The sequence below is a fragment of the Balaenoptera borealis genome, assembly GCF_965194805.1.
Source record: "Balaenoptera borealis genome assembly, chromosome: 3".
Lineage (NCBI taxonomy): Eukaryota > Metazoa > Chordata > Mammalia > Artiodactyla > Balaenopteridae > Balaenoptera > Balaenoptera borealis.
The window spans coordinates 41,248,107-41,274,390 of record NC_138866.1 but is presented as its reverse complement, the minus strand read 5'-3'; the positions used below and the strand labels follow the sequence as shown (position 1 = coordinate 41,274,390).

Below are 26,284 nucleotides of genomic sequence, written 5' to 3'. Positions count from 1 at the left end.
CCATGTGGTGCCAGTGCTCCAGGAGCAGAAACAAGTGGAGTAAGGGAATCCAGAAATCCTCCCTTACATCTCAGCTCCATTTCCAGTTCTCCAGAGACCTCTCCCGGTTCCTTCACTAGCTCAAGTCTCTCTCCCTCTTAGGTTCTCTCATAGCTCTCATGCCCCACCTGTAAAATTCCTATGACAAGAGGTTTTACATACATTTGCGTAATACTTGGTTCTCCCACTGTCAGGGGTGGGCAAACTACAGGGGCAATTCTGCTACAATGGCAGACCTGAGTAGTTGCTACAGAGACCTTATGGGTGACAAAGCCAAAAAATATTATGGCCCTTTAACATTTGCCGGCTTCTGTACTAGACTGTGAATTCCATTTGGGCAGGGATTATATCTGTTTTCATTCACCACTGTAACCCCAGAGCCTAACATGGTACTTGGCACAGACTAGGCATTCAGTAAATACTTGTGGAATTCAGTTTAGTGTTAATAGTGAAACATGGATGAAACCTTAAAAACAGGAGGAATTTCAAGTATCAGTATGCCCAATTAGGAACATTTCAGTGGGTGCAAACAGTACTGACTTTTTAAATTGAAATTCCTCCAATCAGTAATCTATTGACTGAAAATATTTTCAGTAGAAATATGTGTTTTTTCTTATAAAATTAAGTGATATTCTTTTCATTTCCAACAACAAAAAGAGAATATTTTAATTTTTTCCGGAATTGGTCACTGTGTAACAGAGCATGTTCGTCATTGCATGGCCTAGAACAAAGAAATCATCCCTTCTTCTCTTATTTGTCTCAGCCTATGTGATCCTTAGGGTTTGCCATGTTGCCAAAAAAAATCTCACCCACTCCATGAGTGATCAAAGGGGAAGATGCAATACCCTAGATCAGGGTTTGGCAAACCTTTTCCATAATAGATAATTTCGGTGTGGCGAGCCACATGGTCCCTGTCAGTGTCTGCCATCGTAGCACAAAAGCAGCCATATGTAATGTGTGACTGTATGAGCATGGCTGGGGTTCAATAAAACTTTATCTACAAATATAGGAATTTGAATTTCATATAATTTCCTGGCACCAGGAAATATTATCCTTTTGATTTTTTTCCAACTATTTGAAAATATAAAAACCATTCTTAGCTCTGAGCCCTATAAAAACAGGAGGGGGCAGCTTTACAGAAAAACCCGAACGAAATTTTTGGCCAACTCAATACTTTTCATACTTGCAATATTTCATAATAAATATTAACTGGAACTTGTTCCAGTTGTCTAGAATAAGAATGGTTTAATTAAGAGTCATATATACTGATTGCCTATCAAATGAACTTAAATTTTAATTAAATGATTGTACCATTTGGATGAAATAAAAATGAATGGCACATGCTGAATTGGCCTATTTTTTATATTTTATTTGGGTTGGTTTTCACTCAAAGCAACTATTACTCTTTTCTGAACATGATACTTTAAGTTGAAAATGGAAGTAAAAATTAAGATCCATGCTGAGACTGAATACACAAACCAACAATGGCCACACCATACATGGCAATAGACCCATGCAATGACCATATATGTAATGAGCCCAGAACACTCGTAACTTGATCAATGACCACCAACTTCCCTCTTTTATGACCCTTCTTCTAACTTGGGACCAACCAGAGAAAAGCCAAGTATGCTTACTAATCAATCACATAGGCTGTCCTCCTTCTAAGTCAGCCTGTTACCAGCCTCCCCACGCTAACAACCTCCAATCAGAACACACCTGAAGCCTTCCTTTTTTTTTCCACACTAAACCTCTCTCACTCCCGCACCTGCCTCTGAATCTCTGGCAAAAACAAGTGATGGTGACTCTGACTCCCTTGTTCTACCAAGCTTTATGCCTCAGCTTGTTCTCGTTTGGGTGGCCTGCAATTTTTTCCATGCTGCAATCCTCCACTTTCCGTAGGCTATCAATAAGACAGTACTCAAAATACATGAAAAAGGGAATATGGTATTAGTTATTCCGTGGGTTTAGCTTTTCAATATAGTCTATTTTTTTGCTCTAATGCAAAGATTCCATCAGGTTTCAGACAAAACTGGAAGATTTGCTCGTGTGAAAACAGTGCAATTGACACCTAGAGATGATTTAGCTCTTAAAATTCTGCTTGCTCTACAGTTGCTAGGGATGGCCTGACCTAGCAAAGAAAATGCAGAGTTAAGCAAGATTCACCAGGGACCCTTATGCACTAAGACATAATAAGTATCACCAACCTGGAGCAGGACCACCAAGACAGCTTTTAGGTTGATAAGAAGGTTCACCCACAAAATTCCTTATTGGCTGCTAAAACACTATTTCTTTTGTCAAGCAATACCCTCAGAATATTGGTTTTTACCAAATATTGAGATGTTTTTAATTGTACCACTTTCTCTCATTTTACTTTTATTTCATCTTATTTTTATACTTCTACAACCCACCTTTAATATTGCTTATCTAATGATGATGCTCTTAAACCTTAATAACCTCTAATAATAGATCTGTACACTTGTCAGATGACATTATTTTCATTTCACCACTCCATCTCTCCCCTACGCTCTATTCTCCTTCCTTCTCACCAGCCCCTTCTACCTCCACCATCCCACCTTCCCAAGGGATTCCAGCCCTGGGACCTCTGGGCTGTACTGTGCGAGGATTCACCTTCACTTCTAGCTGCAGCCCTGATCTGGAAGGAGTTCTGTAGCCCTTGTTTCTAACATGACACTACAGTAGGGATTGAGGATGAAGGTTGATATTCCTCTGGAGAGCCCAGGTTGCTTGCTCATGAGTCAATCGTGTGGCATAGGATGTGTTATCATCTCAGAAGCCCCAGAAGGCATCACTAGAAAACAGCAACTATTGCTGTCTTTAATGCTGTTGCTGTTTTTAATGCTAAACTCAGCTCAGGAAGAAAAGGGAAAACGATGTTCAATATCTTCTGTTTAAGAAGACAAGGAAGTATGTAAAAGAGTTTTAAAAGATTTTGGGAGGAAAATGTTTTAAAAAGTCAGAAAGAAGTTGAGATTCAGTTATTTAGGAGATTCACTCAGATGGAAGGGAGTCTTGCCCAACACTGCTGCATTACCATATTCAACCCCACAAGTGAGAATCAACATTCACTGAACATATGTGACATTATTGAGAATGGATTATTGGGGATAACTAAATTATTGGTTGGCATTCTTTTTTTTTTTTTGCTATTTTAGATGTCACCAGCTACAGTAAAATAGCAGAAAGGTCTTTGTTACCCAAAGCTCTTGAGGTGTTACTTACTGAGAAGGTCTGTCTGCGATTCTTGTTCCATAAGAAAACGCATCTCTTCAATGTCCTCTTGAAGCCAAATACTGATTTGCTCAATTTTTTCATCTCTTTCATACAGCTTCTCTATCAGATTTTTTATTTCTTGCAAGGTCTCATTACCACTCTCTACCAATTCCTTTAAAAAGTAGCATTTGGGGGTATGTGAATATAAATTGCAACAAAATAAATAAAAACATATTTTGTATGAGTGAGTCATGTACAAGACAAAAATACATAGGCAAAATTGGTACTAGTCATGTAAAATAAGTGTCTGTAGACAGCAAATTCACAAGGTTCTCTAAAGGATCTCAGAAAAGTGGATTAGCAAATGAGAAGATTTAGTGGAGTACTCACTGAACTCCAAATTTTAACTGGGTAGGGTAGTGGTGGTGGTATAAAAAAGCCAGCCCATGTTAAGAGCGGCACAGAATTGCAGAGGAGATTCAGCATGGCTTAAAGCTTAAGAGAAAGAACTTTGGAATCAGGCTGGATCTGAGCTTTAAATCCCCACAAGTTCATCAAGTGTTCGGTCTCAGGCAAGTCACTTAACTCTCTGAGCCTCAGCAGCTTCATCTAAAAAAGGCACTACTAACACTTCCCTTGTCCACTGTTTTAAGGGTTAAACAAGGATCACATGTAAACTTTAAATACTTAGAAAGTAGCAGAACCAGGATTTTAAACTACAGCCTACCTCCCTCTAAAGGGGGGAAGGGTTGGAGATGGTGAATTGCTGGTAAAACATGGAGGAGAGATGGAGTTCAGAATTGACAACTTTGTCCTAAAATGATCTGTGTTCAGTTTGCGCTTGAAAAAAAAAAATGTCATTCCCCCATTCCCACTTTAACTGAAGTGGTAGAGTGGGAAGACAGCTTCCCAAAGGATTAAGATTTCATAGTGATGTTTGGTACTCTTAAAAATAAGACAACAGGCCCAAAATGGAGTCACTTACACTAAACCCCATGTCACCAAACTGCGAGACTTAATTACAGTTTCAGCTCTCTCAGAAATGGAATCTTAAACCAGTCAATCAGGAATCTACCTGATCAGTTACTAGTCAGGTAATTTGCCTAGTAGACCCCTGCCATCCCTGAGAGGAAAGTGACCTTGCAACAGCCAACCTGCCTTTTTTGCCTGGAATAACTTCCTTGTTCTTGCTCCCTTCTGACTACAAAAGTCTTTCATTTGTACAGCTCCTCAGAGCTCCTTCCCGTCTGCTAGCTTAAATGATGCCTGATTCATGAAGTGTTGAATAAAGCCAATAAGATCTCTAAAATTTACTCAGTTGAAATTTGTTTTTTAACAGCACAAAGGATACATTTTAGATATGATGATCACACCAGCTCTGTCACTCCCCGCAAATCCTGACCTCTTTCCTTATACACACACTTATTAGGTAGGTGAGTATCCTAGAAATATACTTATGGAGGCAACACAAAAAGAGCTCACCTTAAGTGTAGTCCAAAATTCAGTCCACAAATCCGAATATTGTGCTAAATTAAAGATTTTTAAAATGCAAAAGTTACTGAAATAATTTGAACATTTGTATTCAAGTAACGCTATTTGTTTTTCAAAAATTATTTTTATCTAAAAATTCCTACTTCCAAAATGTCAGAACAACACTTGCCTTCCCACTTTAAACAAGGAGAAAATGGGACTAAACATATAAACAAGTATATTTGTTTCAATATCCAGTTTTCAGGTACTGGAGAGTGCGCAGCACAGAACTGTGACACCTGAAAGAAGGGAGAGAAGTGTGGGCCCTATGATCACTGGGCTCTCTGCTGGGGGTGCGAGCAGAGCAAGGCAGTCTCACACAGATACAGAAATCTGCTCAAAGATTAGCAAATCAAATCCAGCAATACATGAAAACAATAATAGCTTTTAACAAGTGGGTTTTATCCCTGGAGGGGAAGATTGGTTTGACATTCCAAAATCAATCAATGCAATTTCCCATCCTAACGTCGTAAAGGAGAAATACCACCTGAGCATCTCGGTAGCTGCTTGAGTCACTGAGGTCGTTCACACAGGCACTGCATGCCTACGTGACTGACTCCCTCCAATAAACACCCTGGACATCCAAGCCCCTGTGAGCTCCCCTGCCTACCACCACCTTGCATGTGTCACACGTCATTGCTGGGGAATTAAGTGCATCTTTGCAACTCCACTGGGAGAGGGTGCCTGCAAGCTTGCACCTGGTTTCCTCCAAGCCCTTTTGCCCTTTGCTGATTTTACTCAGTACCCTTCACTGTAATAGACAATAACCATAAGGTATAACAACTTCTGAGTCCTGTGAATCCTTCCAGCTAATCATCAAGAATGGGGACAGTCCTGAGGACCTCTAAAACAATACGAAGAGCTGCAAAATCTTGCTGAGAAAAATTAAAGAAGTTCTAAATAAATGGAAATATATACTGTGTTCTTGGATTGGCAGTCTTCATTTTGTTAAGATGTCAATTCTCCCCAAATTGATTTACAGATTCAACACAAACCCAATTAAGATCCCAGCAGGGGTATGTGTGTGTGGTGTGTATAGATTAATAAGCTGATTCTAAAACTTATATGGAAATCAAAAGATCTAAAATAGCCAAAATAATTCTAACAGAGAAGCACAAATGTGGAGAACTTGCATTACATGATTTCCAGACTGAATATGAAGCTATAGTAACCAGGACAGTGCAACACTGGTGTAAAGTTAGATATTTAGAATAAAGGAACAGACTCATAAACTGATTTTTTGAAAACGTCGTTTAAGTAATACAGTACTAAAAGGAGTCTTTTCAAAAATTGTGCTGACACAACTGAATATGCATAAGAGAAAACCATGACATTTCAACCCTTACCTCATACCATACGAAGAAGTTAACTTGAAATGAATCAGGGATCTAGACATAAAAGCTAAACTAAAAACTCGTAGAGATAACATAGGAAAAAATCTTCGAGAACTTGGCTTAGGCAAAAATGTATTAGACAGGACACAGAAAATACTAACCCTAAAAGGCAAACTAGATAAAGCAGTCTTTGTTCAAAAGAAAATTTTTAACTTCTTTTCTAAGACACCATTAAGAAAATGAAAAATCAAGCCTCAGACTGAAAAAGGACTCATTTCCAGACTGTATAACGATTTTAACTCAATAAGAAACACAAAGAGGGACTTCCCTGGTGGTGCAGTGGTTAAGAATCCGCCTGTCAATGCAGGGGACACGGGTTCGAGCCCTGGTCTGGGAAGATCCCACATGCCGCGGAGCAACTAAGCCCGTGCGCCACAACTACTGAGCCTGCGCTCTAGAGCCCACGAGCCACAACTACTGAGCCCACGTGCCACAACTACTGAAGCCCACGTACCTAGAGCCTGTGCTCCGCAACAAGAGAAGCCACCGCAATGAGAAGCCCGCGCACCGCAACGAAGGGTAGCCCCCACTCGCCGTAACTAGAGAAAGCCCGTGCGCAGCAACGAAGACCCAACGCAGCCAAAAATAAATAAATAAAAGACCTTAAAAAAAAAGAAACACAAAGAACACAAAGCAATGTGCAAAAGATTTGGACAGACATGTGGCAGATTGTATTTTCCAGAGATGGCTCCACAATATATTTCATCTCCCATGCTCTTCCCGCAACATGATGCTGACACTCTTCCCATTAGTAGTGATGTCTCTGTCCCCTCGCCTTTTGCCTGGTGACTGCCTCAACCATTAGGACATTGTGGAAGTGGCACTCTGACTACCAAGGTCAAGTCACAACAATGCCGTGAACTTCCACTTTGTTTTCTTGGGATGGTAACTTTTGGAACACAGCAGGCCAAGCAGCTACATGCATGGAGTGGCCACGTGGAGGTGTTCTGGTTAACAGTCTCCCCTGAATTCATCTGAGAGCCAGCATCGACACCAGAAGTGTGAGTGAGTGGGTCTTCAGATGATTCCAGTCCCCAGCTGCTGAATTACCCCCCAGCCATCAAGTTGCCCCAACCGATGTCATGTAGAACAGACAGGAGTTGCCTCCACTAAGTTCTAACAAATTGACAATTTGTGAGCAAAGTAATTTGTAACGTCATGCTGTAATAGATAATTTGTTCATGACACTTCACGAAAAATGATATATAAGTGGCCAAAAAGCATATGAAAAGATACTTAACAACCTCAGTCAACAGGAAGACTTAGTCAAGAGGAAATACCATTACATGCCTAGTAAATGGCTAAAATGTTAACAATTTTAAGTGTTTCGACAATTTTAATCATTGGTGAGGATGTGGAGTATCCCATTGAGAGTGGGATGATAAATTTGTACAACTACTTTGGCAAACTGGCCATTTCTTATAAAGTTAAACATGTTACACTAACGGTGTAACCCAGCGATTCCCCTCCTTTGTATTTACCCAAGAGAAATGAAAACAAATATTCTCAAAAACACTTATAAACAAATAGCAACCCCAAACTGGAAACAATCCAAATGTCCTTCATCTAGCAAATGGATAAACAAAATATGGTATATCCATTTAATGGAACACTACTATACAGCTGTAAAAAAGAGCCAATGATGATATATGCAACAACATGGATGGATCTTAAAAAACAGTTTGCTGACTGAAAGGAGCCAGGTACAAAAGAGTGTATGCTCTACACTCTAATCCTTATATCTAAGGATTATTCCATTTATATCTAATCCTTAGGGACAGAAGGCACATCAATGGTTTCTAGGGACTGGAGGTAGGGTGGGAAATCAACCACAAAGGGACACAAGGGACGTTTTTCAATGATGAAAATGTTCTATATCTTTCTTGTGGTACTAGTGGTTCTAGTGGTATGTACATTTGTCAAAACACATTGAACTTAAGATGGGTGCATTTTATTATATACAAACCAGTAAAATTGATTTAAACAAAACTTTATTTTTTATATGTAAAGGTCATTCATGACACATTACTTACTCTGAAGAGCTGTCAGCTGAGACGACAGGTCACTTGAGGTGCACATGAGGTCTTCTCCTCCCTTTTTGTGTTGCTCTGTTCTGTTCTTTATGTATGCAATATACTGGAAATCAAAGGCATGTGCTTGCTTTAAGCCGTTTAGTTACAGAAGGTTAATTATCCGTGCAGTAACTTAGCAAACATTTATTGATTCCTCCTCTGTGCGACCTACCATTCTAGGTGCAAGGGTAACAGTGGTGAGCATAGCCCTTGTTAAGCTTACATTCTGGTGAGGGAGGTAAAGGACATTACTTCCTAGTAAGCATTTCAACACCCAAGTAAACACGGTATTCTGAATTTGCCACAAAAATGAATTAAAAGGTATTCTGCCTAAACACACTGTCTTCACAGGAAAAAAAATTTTTTTTTTTGCAAAATGTGTGTTCAGTACATGTTACAAGGCAGCACTGATGCCTCACTGGAGGCGTTCATAAGACCTCACAGAGATCAAGCCAGGAGAGCCTATGGAATTGCTCACTCTAGTCAGATGTTTCATTGCGTTGGGTGGCAGTGGTAGCAGTGGTTTGGGTGTTAAAGTCATGGCTTTCTGTTCTGACCACCCAATGCTCAGGACCTCTAAAGTCTCTGGGAACTCTGAAAGTATGGGCTTTGGGATATAATGTTGGCACTGGCCCAGTTTCAAGAGAGAAATAGTCAAATACTAGAAACTACTGATAAAAATCTTAGAAATAGTGTCTGGTACCATAGGAGAAGTAGACATGGAACTGTTCCACAGGACTGTTTATAAGCATGTGTTAGAGGGTCTCTCACGCAGCCTTGATCTTGTGGCAGTCTTTGTATGGCTTGCTGGCAGGTTTTGCAGTAAACCAAAGTTAAAGTCACCTTAAGCCAAGTCCAAGTCATCATTCTTGCTCTCTTTGAACACGGATCACTGTTTGTAGACTTGCCTAGTTCAGCTGGCCTCTCGTAACTCTCCAACTTTCCTCTCTTAGTCCCCCTTTTTGGTCTCCTCTTCTGTTTACTCTTTAAAAGTTTCTTTCTCCAGAACTCTGTTCACACCTCACTGTTCTCATTCACAATCCCTGAGGAATTTCACCATCTCCCAGGTGTAAATCCTACCTCTATGCTAATGACACCCTGTCAGACTTTTCCTTGGAGCTCCTCACATGGTGTGATTAGGTGCTCTTGCTCTGGGTGACTCTGTATATGTGCCATGGGTAGATTGTCACACTTAACAACCAAATTGTAATTATCCATTTGTATACCCATCTCCCCAGTTAGACTGTGAGCTTCCTAAGGGCTTGGGACAGCGTCTTACTCATATTTGTATTCACTGTGCCTTCCCTAGAGTTTGGGACTCACTGATGCTTAAAATGTTTGTTGAATGAAGGGATGCGATCATTAAAACAAAGAGTGGTAAGTGAATAAGATAAACGCATAGGGTCATCCAGGGGCTAGTAGGTGGACCTTGAATCCAAAAACAGAACTTTTAGAATCAGTCTTTAACATAGTCAGTCAAAGAGATTTTCCCCTTACTTAGAGTCTTACTGCTGTAGGACTGTTTTTATTTTTCCAGTTATTAAAAATTCAAAAAAAAAAAACCCAAAGAGACTCAGTTTCCTAATCTATAAAAGGGACATAATGTAATATCCACATATATTATCCAGGTTATTGTAAGCATCGAATGGGACTGAACTCCTCTTACATGTGAGGCATCGTGCAAAACTCTTGAAACACATTGATACAGATCCTGACCTTTGAGGTCAATAAGGTTTACCAGAAAAAAATATTTTTTAAATTGCATTTCTTTTGCACTTTCAGTTTACAAAGAAGTCACCTTCACGCTATGAATTTAGGAGTTATTCCCACTTTAAGGGGAGAAAAATGAAGCTCACAGTTAAGTGATCTGCCCAAAGTCACACAGGGTTACTAGTGAGTGACAGATTCAAATAAGTAACTCAAGTATAAATAAGTAAAATATAATCATTTGAGATTGAGACCTTAATTTTAGGGGTTGGATGAACAAATTCCTTTGCTTTAAAAAAAAGCTGCAATCAATATGAAACAGACAACCTAACTTTTTAAATGGGCACAAGACCTGGACAGGTACCTCACAGAGAGGGTATCCAAGTGGCCAACAACCTATGAATAGGTGCTTCATTAATCATCAGGAAAATGCAAATTAAAACCACCAAGGGACACCTCTATACACCCTCCAGAATGATTAAATTGAAGGCCGAGTTTCATAGAGAATGAGGAACAACTGTGCTCTCATACACTACTGGGGGAGTGGCAGTTAGTGCAACGTCTTTGGGAGACTGGCACTGAGCACTAAAGTGGACCATATGCCTCCCTATGGCTCCAGAATTACACTTGAGATGTTTACCCAAAAGAAATATGCAATTTTATTCACTAAAAAACATGTAGTAGAATGTTCATAGCAACACTCTTTGTAATAGTCCAAATTAGAAACTCTCTAAACCCCCATCAACAGTAGACTGTATAAATAAACTGTAGTATAGTCATACAATGGAATACAATACATACATACAATACAATACAATACAGAACTAAGGAATGAATGAATCACACCTTCACTCAGTAATAAGAATGAACCTCAAAAACATAATGTTGGGCAAAAGAGGGCATATTGTATCATTTCATACATATAATGTTCAAAAACAGGCAAAACTCGTCTATGGTATTAGAAGTCAGTATAGCATTACCCTTGTTAGGAGGTTAGTGGCAGGAAGGCACAATAGAAGATATCTGGATTCTGTTGATGCTTTGTTTCTTGATCTAAGTGTTGGTTACCCAGTGTATTCATTAAGCTGTGCACTTATGATTTGGGCACTTTTCTGTGTACTTTAAGTTTCACTTAAAAAGTTTTAAGAGTTTTTCCTCTCGTAACTAGTGCAGGTGTAGACAATCAACTAAGACCATTGTACAAAGCGAAGTGCGCTTGAACTTACCTCTTTTAATCTTTTATTTTCCAGGAGCAAATCATCTGTTTTTAGATCATGTACATAGGTTTCATTTTCTAAGTGCTTTAGAACTTCAAAATGAGCTTTGATTTTATGGCTTTCATGATCTCTTAATTGTTTTAATTCTTGCTTCTCTTTATTCTGCTCAAACATAAAACCCACAATTATTGCATAGAGTTCAACTAGCAGGGCCCCAGTGTATTAGTTTGCCTGGACCACATTCAGAGAGGGGTTCTAATTACAACTGACCCTTGAACAATGCAGGGGTGAGGGGCACAAACCCCCTCCACTCAAAAATCTGCGTGTAACTTTACAGTTGGTCCTCTGTATCCCCAGTTTCACATCCGCTGATTGAACCAACCACAGACTGCCTAGTACTGTAGTACTCATTCATTGAAAAAAAATCCGCATATAAATGGACCCACAGAATTCAAACCTATGTTGTTAAAAGTGTCAACTGTAACTCCTTGACCATCAGCAGAGGTTATGGACACCTTCCCTTGAAAAACTTTATATAGACTCCAAAGCTAATGGACTCTGGGAAATGAGTCTATGGATCCCAAGTTAAGAGCCAAAGTTAAGTTGTTGAGACAATTTCACAAAATAGAATATACTTTGACATATGAACAACTACCTGGCAAAAATGGGGAAGCAGGGAGTGGAATTTATTGAGGCTCTTTCAGTGAGGACTTAATATTTCTCAAAAGAAGAAGAATATTACTTTATGGATTTTTCAGAGTTCTCTACACTTTTCTCTACTGAATTCTCTAGGCAGTTTTCTATTATTATACTGCTATAAATCACATAATCTTTGTACATTGTATAATCATCCCTAGCAGCATCTTATAAAGAATATGGAATTATATATATAATATACTTACTTGGAATTTTCCCCTTCATATGTTTCTATTTCCATAATGCACTGAAAGTTATTTTTGAGGTCAGTGACTCTCAAAGAATATGTTTTATTTTTAATTAACCAACTCTACATACATATGTTTATCATTAAGTATTGATTATAAAATTTGAAAAGGTATTAAGCATCTATTCACCTGCTCCCATTTCATTCACCCCCTCCACACCCACAACTTTGGCCCACTTATCCTTGTCTTCATAGGAATTTACCAGAATAACAGATCTGAAAAGAACCTTAGGAAGCATACTCCAATCTCTACCTTTTAAATAAGGAAACTGAATCCTCCCCAGTGATTTTCGAGTTTTTTGTTTTGTTTTGTTTTTTTAAATTTTGGCCACGTGGCACGGCATTTGGGATCTTATTCCCTGACCAGGGGTCAAACCTGCACCCCTGGCATTGGAAGGTGGATTCTTAACCACTGGACTACCGGGGAAGTCCCAGGTTACATGTTCATTGCTTCTGAAGTTGCTCTCTCTCTACATACACACACATACACACGCACACACACACAGACGTATATATATGTGTGTGTATATATATATCTATATACATATGTGTATGTTGTGATTAAAAATTTCAAAACATTGATATTAACAGGGTAAGTTTAAAAAATGTGAATTTCTTGAAAACTCTAATGTGCTCGGTAAGTATCACTGTCTGTATATACCAATATTCTAATAAAAGAAAAAAGAATGAATACATTGACTCTTTACCGTGTTGTTAAGGTATCTTAAAAAGTCTCTTGACAATTGAGAAATGTGATCATTCAGTAAATTCTGCTCCTGCTTTTGTGCTATAAAAGAGAGAGAGAGAGAAAAATAAATAACCACCTATAATGTTCTTTAATTAAAAGACAATAATCAAAATAAGACATGCCTGGTTTTAGAAGCCAAACACTATTATAAGGCTTAAAACAAAAACTGGAAGTCAGGTGCTCCCCAATACTGCATCCACCCCTATGTTTGACTCCTCAGAATCAACCATCTTTAACTCATCTTAACTTTTTCCTCTTACATTTTCTTAAAAATTTTTTCTTAAAATTTTTTAAGAAACTTTCTAATTTTCTTTCTTAACTTCTTCTGCTCGCTTCCTAACATAGTAGAGGAGGACACAGCCCACTTACCCCCATCCCTACACCTCCCGCCCACACCCACAGCCTCCATGTCCCCTCCCTCAACCTCCTCGTGAAGTTGTGGATTTTATTTAAATGAATTTTGTTTGGATCATTATGACAATGTAAATATTATTCACTGATGAGACAACCAGTGTAGTATGATTACACTTCCTTTCTTATATAGTTTCTTGTTTTTCCTGGAGGTAAAAATTACCTCACTTTTTAAAAAAATTGCTTAGTTTTCCATGTACATGTCATTAATTCATATCAAAATCTATAACAGAATTGTAAAATCTTTCTGAACATTACTTCCCACGTGGTCAAACACGTTAGGTAATCCATCAGTTCCCTTTCTCTGCCCTCTCCCACTACCTTCTGTACATTTTTCTTTAGTCCTGCCGCAAAGCTGACCTCCTGGGACTTCCCTCTGCATCTCTCTCATGTTGGACCTCCTGCTTTCTGAATCTCATACCTTCTTCTTTCTCTTGATTTATTTCCTCTGTTTGTTGAAGCAAATTTTATGTAGCTTCCTGAGACAGAGTAAATGAGATCTTGTATATCTAAATATATCTCTATTCTAAATCTATACTTGACTGGTAGTTTGGATGGGTATCTAATGTTGGAAATTATTTTCTCTCAAAATTTTGAGGGCAATGTCTTCTAAATTCTATTATGATATTGATGTTAAGAAGTCTGAGACCTGGGGCAACAAATTCCCAGTTGGTTAGCTGAGGCTTTTTGCATCTACATCTCAGTCTACTTCTCCTTCTATTAATAATTCTATTAGTTATTATGAGATGGGCCAACATCTTTATGAGAATGGCCATAATAACCTACTCATAGAGTGATTCATCCTAACAATACTTGCTGAGCAATTCTGCTACTTTCCCCCTCCTTTTCCCACATGTCAATTCCTAATAAATGTCTTATACTCTAAATTCCATCTCAATCTCTTTCTCTGGAGAACTCAACCTGCAGCAAATTTAATTGGAATAGTGCCAAACTTATCAATTAATTGTGAAAAACTGACTTTCTTTTAATTCAGTTTTCTCATTTAGGAATAGGAGATGTCTCTAAATTTATTCAAGTCTTCTTATATATTTCTTAGCAAACCTCTCTTCATATAGAGTTTACAGATTTCTTTTTAAGGTTTTTCATGGTTTTCTTATATTTGTGGCTATTATTGATTTCTCTATTGAATAAAGCTCTTTCATTATAAAAAAAAAAAGAAGTCTGAAACCATTCTGATACTAATCTTTTGTGTGAGATCTGCTTTTTCTCTCTAGAAGCTTTTAGGATCTTCTCTTTTTTTTTTCTCCTGAAATCCATCAGTGATGTAGCTTAATGTCTTTTCTTTCATATATTGTACTGGGGATTGACAGGCCCTTTAAGGCCCTTTCAGGCCCTTTAAAATAGGAAGTTCATATTCTCCAGTTCTGAGAAATATGTTTGTAATATTTCATTGATAACTTTATACTTCCCATTTTTTTTCTGGTCTCTTTTTCTGGCCTTCCTGTTAGTCAGATATTTGACACCTCAGAACAGTTTTATAATTTCCTTACCATTTTATCCTGTTATCTCCTTATTTTTTGTTCTATTTTTGGAGAGGTTTCCTTAACTTTTCTTATAATCCTCTTACTGAATTCTAAAATTTTAGTTGCTATATTTTTTATTTTTAAGAGCTCTTTTTTGTTCTTTGTTCTTTCTTTTAAGCATCTTGTTCTTTTTTCATAAATGCAATATCTTATTTTATTTCTCTAAGAATATACTTTAAAATTCTACGGCCATACCACCCTGAATGCACCTGATCTCGTCTGCACATTCAATTTTGAGATGCATTCTTACAAGCTAGTGGTTCTTGAACTTGTCTGCATACAACAATCACTTGGGGAGCATTAAAAAAATTCTGGCCACACCCAGACCAATTAAATCAAATCTTTAGTGGGTAGAACCAGACATTGGAGTTTATTAAAATGCTACAGGTGATTTCGATGTGCAGAGAATCAGTGCCTTAGGACAGAGGTTCTCAAAATTGGCTACATGTTGCACTCACCTGGATATTTTGTGCAACTTCCTAAACCAAGCCACCCCCAGACCAGTTAAGCCCCAGGGTCTGGTGGTCCATGGGACATAGGCCTTCACATTTGTGAAACTTCTCAAGTGACTGCAGTGTGCAGTCAGAATTGAGAGCCAGTGCTTTAGGGCTCAGCCCAGGTGTCTCTCCCTCCTGGAAGCCCCTCATAATACACCCCCTCCCCCAAGGATGGGTCAGGAGCCCCTCCTCAGAATTTCCACAATGCCCTGTGCAAGCCTGCACTATCTCTCTGTCTAGTGATCTATGATATGTCTGTCCTCACCCACATCATTAAGCTGGGAGCTCCTAGAGAGTAGGAATTGCTTTACAGTAATTTCCTTTGTCTTCCTTGTGTCTCCCACAATGCCTGGCATATAAAATGTACTTGAGAGTTTAAAAAAAAAAAAAAGAATATACTTTAAGATATATTCTCTATACTAGAGAGAACATATATTCTGAACAATATACAGAGAATATATACGTATTATATATAATAATATAGAGAGAATATATACTCCCTGAGAATTTATCTTTAAAAGTATTCTTATGTTATTTGTGTTTATGTTTCCACCAAGTTCTGTTTTTCTATCTGCTTTAGTTTATGTCATTCATGCTGGAGTTTTTCCTGAGATGTCTGGTGATCTTTGACTATCTAATCCTACTTAAGGGTGAGGGACTAAAAGGTTTGGTTCCTCGGTGGACTTCACTGTACAGTGATCAGGAAGTGATCACCCATTTTGTTGGGGGGCTCTCAAATATTAGATTCTGTGGAGCTCTTTGAAACTGTTCAGTGTCCTTGGGGAAGAATCCAACCATCTTCAGGGTGGGGAAGGGATCACAGAAGAGTTATAACACAACTGGCTGGCAGCCTTCATCAAGCTGAGCAGTAGAAGGGGGTCTCAGAACAGCACCTGTCTTCTGCCCTCAGCCATAGCTGATATCATGAAGTTTAGAACCCTCTTGCTCAATTTCTCTTCTGGCATTGTGGAGGAGTAGTCAGTCAGTGGCATAGAAGAGGACATTTGACCTGGGGGTCCAACTGCTCACTATAAAGACTTTCAGCTAATCTTCAGCCCCATGACTCATCTCAGGCTTCACAGTATCCCTGTCCTCCAATGTCCAAGACTTCCCTGGTCCTGAGGAGAGAACTTCTTGTCCTCATGCTATGCTTCTCTGTGAGCACTTGCTAGTTAAACTTCATCTTCTGCTAATACCTCTATCCAATTACACCTTCCAACAATTTGCTGTTATTTATTATCTGTTGATGTCTTCTCTGCCAGTCTCTTTGTACTTGTGGGTTTATATCTTTAAATAAATCTTTTGCACATATTTTATGAAGTTCTATTAGGGAGCAAAGATAGATGCATGTGTTTTATCCATCATATTTAATCACAAGTCACAACATTATTCTTTATGTGTACTGAGCCTTTATATTCTACCCTCTGTAAGTCTCACTCCTGGCAGGTGAAGTATATTTTCCTACTCTCTGAAGTGCATTGCTCTTATGTCCCCTTTCCTTCTTTTCTCGTGCCTTCCTCTCTTTTCTCTACTTTCTTCAGTATTTTATCCCTTTTCTTTGACTTAAGAGAATCAGTTCTTGCAATATACTGCAATATACTGCAATATATTTCTTATTTTTATACTCATAGTGTTTCTTATATCCTCCACCCAGTGCAAGAAGGGATGAAGGAAGGAAAAACTGGGAACGGAGTACATATATGTTGCAAGTCTTGATAAAAGTGGTAAAAAAACAAGAAAACCTAACTGAGTTGACTAAATGAAAATGTGGCAAAAGTGGAAAATCAACTGAGGAATGGGAACCAGACCCAGGTACTTTTTCTTATAATATTCTTATATTCTTAAAAATCCACCTTCCTTGAAAATTATCACTATTCACTTTGAATATTTATTATCTGTTTATTTCACATTTGACCATATTGGGTTTCCATATGACTACCCTGTTTTGACACACTGCTTTAATTCCTATCCCCATATTCATCTTTACCAGCTGGTCAGTCCCACCACAGTGCACATTTTTTACTCCCATTCCAGTAAAAAATGTGCACATTTTCTGTAATTTTGGTCCTGGCCTGATTCCAATGGCACTTCTTCCATCATCTAGAACACAGAAGTTCTAGAAGTTGTCCTGCTTAATAACCTAAATCCTTGGATAATGATCCTTTACTCCCCAAATTCAAAACAAGACTCACACCTCTAGGGATGGATCTGGATCTGTGAAATTTGGGGTTCAGGGTTAGATGACCACATCCAATTTTTGTGGAGAAAATAATTATTTTTTATATTAAACACACACATGGTATGCCATGTAATAAAACACAAAATATGCATACTTTCAGACACATTTCATCTTCTCTATGAAGCCCCCAGGTCTGAGACAAGCTGTTATCTATCCCTGCCTTAGGGGCAGATTAGTGAAAAAAGTCTAAGGAGTACATACCTTATAAATGATTAAAGTCATAGCTGGAAAATGATTAAAGTCAAGCTGTAAATTCATGTTAAGAAACAAAAAATTTTTCACATGGCAGGAGATAAAGGAGTTGGTTCTACCTTTGCCAAGCACAGAGAGAAATGATATAATATAGTTGCTACTAATTCTTAATGTTAAACAGTTTTAAAAGAGAAAAGGAGAAATTTGACAAGAGTTAACAGTAAGACTGTGGTGCAGAGAAGAGGAAAGTAGTAGAAGAGGCAAAAACTAGAGAATAGAGAGTTAAAGGTGATGGGAGAAGTTGGGAGAATTTCACCATTGGCTTGTGATGAATGATCCACTTTGTGTTAGCAGACAACAGTGAAATCCTTACCTGGGCTGGAGTTCAATTACTAAGTGCTTCATATGTACCTGTAAGAATATCAACGAGATTTTCAAATTGTCTGTTTTTGTCCATGTATTCTTCTTCTGCCACCTGAAGCTGTGGAAGACACTCGACTAGTTCACCTTCCTTTTCTTTGTTAATTTGTGTTTCCTCAGCGAATCTTTGCTTTAAAGACAGTAAAGCTGATTGTGAGGTACGATTTTGGAGAATTCACACAGCATTCTAGAGTAGAGGGTAAGTTCTTTGGTGGGGAAAGTTCTGTCTGTCTTGGACTCCTCTTATCCTAAGGTGCATAGCAAGGTATCTGGGGCTTCCCTGGTGGTGCAGTGATTGAGAATCTGCCTGCCAATGCAGGGGACACGGGTTCGAGCCCTGGTCTGGGAAGATCCCACGTGCCGCGGAGCAACTAGGCCCGTGAGCCACAATTACTGAGCCTGCGCGTTTGGAGCCTGTGCTCCGCAACAAGAGAGGCCGCGATAATGAGAGGCCCGCGCACCGTGATGGAGAGTGGCCCCAACTTGCCGCAACTAGAGAAAGCCCTCGCACAGAAACGAAGACCCAACACAGCCATAAATAAATAAATAAATAAATAAACAAACAAACAAACAAACAAACAAACAAACCCAAAAGTTAAAAAAAAAAAAAGTTACTAATCGCTGCATATTACAGGGAAACAAAGACTGGCCAGATGTTTCAAACACAGGGTTTATTTAAAAAAAAAAAAAAAAAGAAAGGTATCTGGCACATACTAGATATTTAATAAATATTTGTTGGCTCACTCACTGACTCTCTGGCAATCTATACTGTTAGGAGATTAAATTCACTGGGCTCTCCAAAGATCCTTTCAGTTCTATAGCTGTACTGCTATGGTTCTATTACTGCTACCTAATGTGTACCCCAAAAACATATTTGAGAAACTTTCTCTTGATTGATATTTTATGAAAAAAACAAAACAAAACCAGTCAGCAAAATAAAATATACACCAGCTCTAAGAAATGTGGATGTAAGTAAGAAATGGGAAGGGGGTAGAAATAAATGGATATGATACTACAATAAATGGGTTAAAAGTGCCGAAAGCAAAACATGAAAATGCCTGCTTATTTATTCAAACTCAGGTTTTATTTAGTTTCAAGTGGAATATAGTTGAATCTCTCTTGGAAAGTCAGGGTGGATTTAAAATAGTGACTAAGGCAAAGACAGCCAACTGACATTTACTATCCACTCCCCTGTCCTTCGATATCAGGACTCTTTGAGTTTTAGCTGAGCATATGGCTGCCAACTAGAGTGATTTCTCAGCTTCCCTTGCAGGTGGGTGTGACCAATGAGTTTGTGAGTGAAAGTGGGGTGTGCCATTTCTGGGTCCTGACCCTGCAACAGGAAGGGGTATGTGCCCCCTGGGTCCTTCCTCCTTCCCCTGGCTGGAAGAGGATGAGAATGGAAGCTGCCACTTGGACCCACAGATGTTAGTCTCATGCTGAGGGTGGCAGAGCTACCCTTCCAGCCCTCCACCCCTTCCCTTCAGCCTATACCGGGAAAGAGAAATCAACATCTCTCTTCTGTAATGACCATGTCAGAAGTATCTGAGTATCTGTCTTAAATAGATACTCAGACTCAAAGATTTAAACTGGCCATAATTGACCCAGTTTACTCTTAAAAACTTTTATTTTTATTTTTTATTTTTATCTAAGTTGCATACACACATAATTTAAAGGAAACCCTGAGGGCCAGCAGAGCAATGCCAGACATGCTTCCCCAGCGGGAGATGCCCTCACAACATAGCCTACCAGAGGCTAGTTTCCATTGACCCCACCAAAGCGGTAACTTAGTGCAAGAGAAGGAGATCCACAGCGGTAGATGTGAAGGACTCCCTGGCCTAGAAGCCCCATGTTTAAATTGGAACCAACATCTCTTGGGCATACCTTCTAGGTCCATACAAGGGACGTGCCCATTTAAAAGAGGCACCGAATCCAGGAAAGCCCAATGCTCTGGTTTCCCGCTAGTTATTCTCCTGGTCAAGATGCAGCATACTAATAAAGGGTTGTTCTATATAAGCAATGTTGCTTGATAATACAACTGATAATCCACCCTTATCAGGCTACTAGGGGAAGAGCCAGAAAGTTACGCCAAGGTCAATTTCCCAGTAAAAGATAGAGGATTGTTAACCCTTTAGTACACATCTTGCTTATGTTCACTGCATTTTGGCATCTCTTTGATAGAGCACCTTGCTCGCACCCTAATTAATACAGTGATATGCTGTTCCATTCCAAATTACCATTAGAACCCTTATGAATAATACAGAAAGACAAAAACATACATAAAACACCGTAATATAAAAATATTACTATGCAGAATCAGGAGTAAATTCTCCAGACTGCAGTATTAAGAAACCCATATCTATACTATATTCTGTAAAAAAAAAAAAAAAAAAAAAGAATGGCCTGGGGGGATAAGGAGGCATGTGAATGCATTCATTCATTCCCATTGCCTGCACAAGGCTGAGGCTGCCAGCACCACCCTGACAAGAAACAACGCTCTTGTTTTATGCTTGGAGTGAGGGTTTGGGTATCAGATGCTGCTGCAGCTCAGGCAAGGTGGTGTTTGCTGGCTCAGCTTCTTGGAGTTGGGTGACCTGTCAGGCCCACAGCTTCCTCAGATCATTCAAATCTTCCCTCAGCTTCCCTGAGTCCTGAGCCACGTGCATACATAGCCCAGTGATGAAAGGCTCCGGCTTCTGCTGCAATTTCTGGGGGTTGAAGCCTTGGAAAGGAGAGAGGCCAATGCAGGTACCAGTCCAAGCTCACGAGTTCCGCTCATCCTGCGACTTCCAGTTTGACCTTGCTTTCTCCACTTCCTGCCCATCTTTCCTTCCCAACTGCCTACCCTGCTGCCTTTGGGCCCCGGCTCCAGATGTAAAGCTGAAAGACTCACTAGACTACATAACGAGCTCCCACAATGGCAGAACGTCAAATCCTCTAATAAACCCCTTTCCTGGTAGCTCTGTTTCTCTGACTGAACCTTGCCAGATACGGGGCTGAAGGACCCAGCAGATCCAACTGTGATCAATGTGTCAGTGCTAGATCCGAGTGATGCAGAAGGCTTTTCAAGCTCTGATAGGAACATTGTAGCGGAGGCCCCTGGGTATCAGAGCCAAGTCTATAGAAGACTTAGTCACAGCACCGCCTAGAAGAAAACACCTCTCAAGATTTGGAAGTTTACATTCTGAACCAGTGACTAATATTCAGGGCTGTTTTCCCTGGGAATTTTGGGTCAGGGGCCCAAGTAGCAGTGGGCTTTCTCACTATTAAACCTAATGATTTTGCTTTCCCTCCCTGTGAATTTGGGCTCTGTCAGTCCGGAGATCTTACTACTGGTGAGAAGAATGATTCTATCAAGGGTACAATACTGGTTCCATAAACCAAAATCTGAGGGTGTTTCCTCTCCATTTTGGGCTCCTCATGCCACTGAACTAAAGGTAGAAATGGGATTCCAATGTGCCCAGGGTTGTTGATGATGATTTTCAAGGGGAAAAGGGATTTATAATAATGTCGCACAGGCTGCCATCTGTCCGTGACTTTGTGTAAATGAGGCACAGGTGGACGGAGTCTTGCAGGGAGCACACAGCCTGGCAGGCAGACTGTTTGCAGAAATTTTCTCATCTGCAGTCTTATACTTTTAATTTACTTATTTTGCCTAATTTCATTGTACAGGCTTGAATGCAATGTTAAATGGTGTCCTTGTCTTATTCCTGACTCTAAGAGGATTGCCCTCATTCGTTTACCATGAAGTATGACTGGTAAACTCCGTCAGCTCTATTTCAAAAAACGTCTGAGATGCTGACTACTTCCAACCGCCTCCTCAGTTATCGTTCTGGTTCAAGCTACTTGAACCACTTGGCGTACTGCTCTAGCTTGCTAATTGGTCTTTCTGCATCCACCAGTGCTTTCCTAAATTCTGCTCAACATAGCAGCTAGAGTGATCCTATTTAAATGAAAATCAGATTATTTCAGAATAAATAATCTTCACTCAGAACCTTCTATTGGCTTCCCAGCCCATGCAGAGTGAAAGACAAAGTTCTTACAAGGTGTGGCAAGCCTGGGGATGCCCCTTTTAGATCTACCCTCAAGGAAGAATTCACTGTCCTGTGGCAAGGAGTGTGGTTAGCTGACAGCCTCCAGTGTGGTTGGCTCCTTCAGAGTGGCCTTGGCTATCTAGCCAAGACCATGCTCTTTGAGGGGCGGCCTCCAACTAACTATGTGAGCAAAGAGATGGTACAAGGGTAGAGCCCTTTCTGCCCAAGGCGGGCCTCTTCTAATGGACGATCCTTGCTCTGGAGTTCCCTGGAGAGTTTGCAGTTTACATAATGGCCCCTGCCCAGTCCTTTCATAGGCATTACACCCTAATAAACCTTTGCACTCCTAATTCCATGTCAGCATCTGCTTCTGGAAGATGAGTCCCTAGAACCTCCAGCACTCTCCCCCATCTCTGCTGCAATCACACTGCCTCCTTGTCATTCCTCAAATAGGACAGTCCTGCCTCAGAACCTGCATGTTCAGCGTGTCCTCTGCCTGCAGCCACCTTCTCCAGATATCTGCATATCACACTTCCTCATAGCCTTTGGGGCTGTACCCTTCTCTGATTCCCTGTTTAAAATGGCACACAGACCGCATTACATACACTCACCCTATCCCACTTCCCCGTTTTATTTTCTCTAGAGCATTTATCACCACTGAATATATTACATGTTCTACTGTTTATCTTGTTATTTTCAATCTCCCCAACCCCACTGGAATGTAAGCTTCATAAGGCTTCTGTTTCTTCCCCCCTTTTAAAAAATTTTTCAGCATCTAGAAAAATACTGGGTACCCACACATGCTACAACCAATGGAGAAATGCTTTCCGCCTTGCTTCTTCCTTCTGTTCCTTCTAATTTTGTATAGGTTTGTGCAATGCTTTCTTTCCCTGGTTTGTTCCCTGAGTTGTGCCAGTTCCCATTTCCCCTCTTCCTATTTCTGGCCATCCCCTTCTGACGTCTCTTCCCTGAGTTCCTATATTTCCATATTGCTAATCTTCCTTGGCACTTCTATGAAATTATTTTTTTCTGAATTCATGGAGGGATGTTGAGTCACAGTTTTCATCTGTTCCAGCACCATTTTTCTGAGCGTTCTTCATTTGATGGAAAGTTTCATTGCCCCTTCACTTGTTTTTCTCATAGTATTTTTGTGTGTAAGACATATCTGCTTCTTTTTTGCTATTTACATTAGAAAGAATTGGCTTTTTATGGGACCAGTTATCTGCAGAGGGTTTCTGCAGGACGTGGCAGGGTGTGTGTGGTGGGAGGAAGAGTGGGCTTGGACCAGGGTAAGATCTAAACTTTGAAATGTAAGGCTCCCTACTCCCTTGCCTTCAAATAAAGCTTCTCTTTGGGGTAGTCAGGCCTTTTTTTTCCCTCTTCAAACTGAATCAAGTTCAGGAAGCCTTCTGCTACCATCTCTTTTCTCCCCAGCTACTCTTCCAATGGTGGTCTCCAAGAAACATGCCCTTGTCTACCAAGGTAACACCATCACCTTGAAAAGGTTTGTTTTCTGCTGTGTTTCCAGAGACCTAGCCACTCTGGGCCTCCTGGGTCCTTGCAGTGACTTTTCTCTCCACTTCCCCCATCATTCATGCTCTATTCTACCTCAGGTCAGCCCTTGGCAGTTCCCAGGTCAGTGCCATGCCCTGTCTTTAAGGAGGACTTCTGAGATTGGCCTTCTTGGTCTCCCTCACCCTTCATTACTCTCTCCAGCCTCTCCTGTTCCGGCTCTGCATGGTTTTACCCAACACTCCACCTGTCTCCATGGATTTTGCCAGCACTTCCACAAAACTTGGAGTGTGTGATTTTTTTTTTTTAACTGAAAACATATTTCTTTTTGTTCTATTTCGTTTTTAGAAAAAGAAGAAAGATTCAGAATTTAATTGTAGTCTTGTTTATACTAGAAGATTTACTTTACTTCTAACTGATTAAAATAGCATGAAATACACCCTCCCCTGCATATCACCATCTAAAATTATTCTTAGACGTAAAATAAAATTTACCTCATACTTGCTCAACTCTCGAATTAACTTTTTTTCTTTGGCAACAAATTCCTCTTCCTCTTGTTTTAATTCTAATGTAAGTTGTTCAATCTGTGCCAAAAACTCATTGATCTCATTTTCTCTGAAACTGGTCTAATTAGGGGAAATAAATGAGGATTTATCATTTGTTTTGCAGCAGTCAGTATTACATTTTCAAACAGCCAGGTAAATTAATATTTCTGTGCATGAGACTTGGCTCTGACTTCAGGTTATATTATTTCTCAGTAACCACTGAGGGGGATCTTATTTTCCCTCCAGAGATTAATTTCTTCACCAAACAATAGCTATAAATGACATGAGGAAATGGGGAATGGGAGTAGTAGGGGATGGAGGGTAGGCAGAGGATAAATATAGGAGCTAAATAAATGATGTTTAGTCTCCTTACTTTTAGATAGTTTCCCTAAACACTATCTTCAAGTTTCAGTTACATGCTTCAAGAGCATATTCTGGAGAGAATTGCTACTTTGCTAAATTCCTATAGTTAATACACAGCAATTGGCTACATTTCTCAAGAAAGTTACATAATTCACTCTAAACATGAAATCAGCAGAAAGCAAAATACCTTTTAATAAGGTAAGGTTTAATGAAATACTGAAGAATTACTGACATGCAATATAGGGAGTAAATACTAAGTTCCTTGAGTTCCTTTACCTCTTGTAATAATTCACTGCGTCTAAGTTCAGCATCCTGAATTTTATCTATAATTTCTTGTATTTCAGCCCTTATCATGTTGGTCCAACGTGCATGTTTTTTTAGCAAACAAGCTATTTTCCACTGAGTTATAATACTAGAGATTAGAACAAAAAGAATTATCATCAAATTGACATCACAGTTTACTGAAAAGATGAAGGAATTCAAAACAAAACAAATCCTACTATGATTATATAAAATTGTTTGTGCCATTGATGATGTAGACTAGACATGTTAGCTGAAAAAATAAGACAAAACATTAACTGCCTCAATGCCATCTCTGCAAGTTGCTTCACATTAAGTTGTGTCAGTACATCCAACAGGACAGTGGACAAACCACACTTTACCTAGAGCTTGCCTCCTCTAGGTAAAGGAGAGAAATGGGGAAGGCTCAGGGGTGTTTGAAAAAGAAGAGTCCCAGACAGAAATAGTAAAAGAATTACCTAAACTACTCAAAGTGCTAGTAAGAAATTTCAAGCTTCTAGGTTCTCAAATTTTTCTCTCCATTACAACGTAAAAAAGCTATATAACTAGAGAAGAGTAAAAATGTGCAATTGGAGTCTTAAAAATAATATTATAATAAAGACAACAATAATAAAATATAGCTATGTTTCTGCAAGTGCTTTCTAGGTGCCAGGCACTGAGCTACATACTGTACATCGATCATCTCATTTACCATTCACAGCAACCTTACAAAGCGGGTGCTACTATCATTCCTCACTTTATAGGGATGGGAGCGGAGAGATTATTAAATAACTTAGCCCCGGTCACAGAGCTGATAAGAGGCAGAGCAAATAAAGTAGTCCATCTGTAGAGCAAACAAAGTAGTCCATCTGTAGAGTACTTAACCACTCTCCTCTGTCCCTGCACATCACCTTCCTTACTGGTACACATAGGAGCATGGATGAGCAAAGAGGCATTGCATATCTTGGCAATTTTACTCTTTGGTGACTTCACATAATTGGAATGAAAAACTTTGTTTCTGTTCAATGCCAAAAAAATCAAACTAACAAACACATCTAGATCCAAGAAAACTCACACAATTTAATTTGGGGAAATAATTTCCTTGGACTCTAGCAAGCAACAAGCACTCTGACATCCTTCCAACTTTGGGGCACTGTTAATTAAGATAACATATACTGAGATTGGTTCAAGATGGCAGAGTAGAAGGACATGCACTCACTCCCTCTTGTGAGAGCACCGGAATCACAATTAACTGCTGAACAATCATCAACAGGAAGACACCGGAACTCACCAAAAAAGATACCCCACATCAAAGACAAAGGAGAAGCCACAATGAGACGGTAGGAGGGGCGTAATCAAATAAA

General features: G+C 39.5%; 1 protein-coding gene across 1 annotated transcript in view; it reads right to left on the bottom strand.

Annotated features, from left to right (window-relative positions):
* Positions 1-26,284, bottom strand: part of CCDC175 (coiled-coil domain containing 175) — an 84,343-nt gene that overhangs the window by 2,688 nt on the left and 55,371 nt on the right. Inside the window, exons 13-20 of the mRNA XM_082386764.1 lie at positions 24,918-25,053; positions 24,228-24,359; positions 18,179-18,317; positions 12,844-12,923; positions 11,203-11,355; positions 8,231-8,333; positions 4,756-4,799; positions 3,283-3,445 (exon numbers count right to left, since the gene is read on the bottom strand). Coding sequence (XP_082242890.1) covers positions 3,283-3,445; positions 4,756-4,799; positions 8,231-8,333; positions 11,203-11,355; positions 12,844-12,923; positions 18,179-18,317; positions 24,228-24,359; positions 24,918-25,053 — 950 coding nt within the window. The remainder of the gene's footprint in view (positions 1-3,282; positions 3,446-4,755; positions 4,800-8,230; positions 8,334-11,202; positions 11,356-12,843; positions 12,924-18,178; positions 18,318-24,227; positions 24,360-24,917; positions 25,054-26,284) is intronic.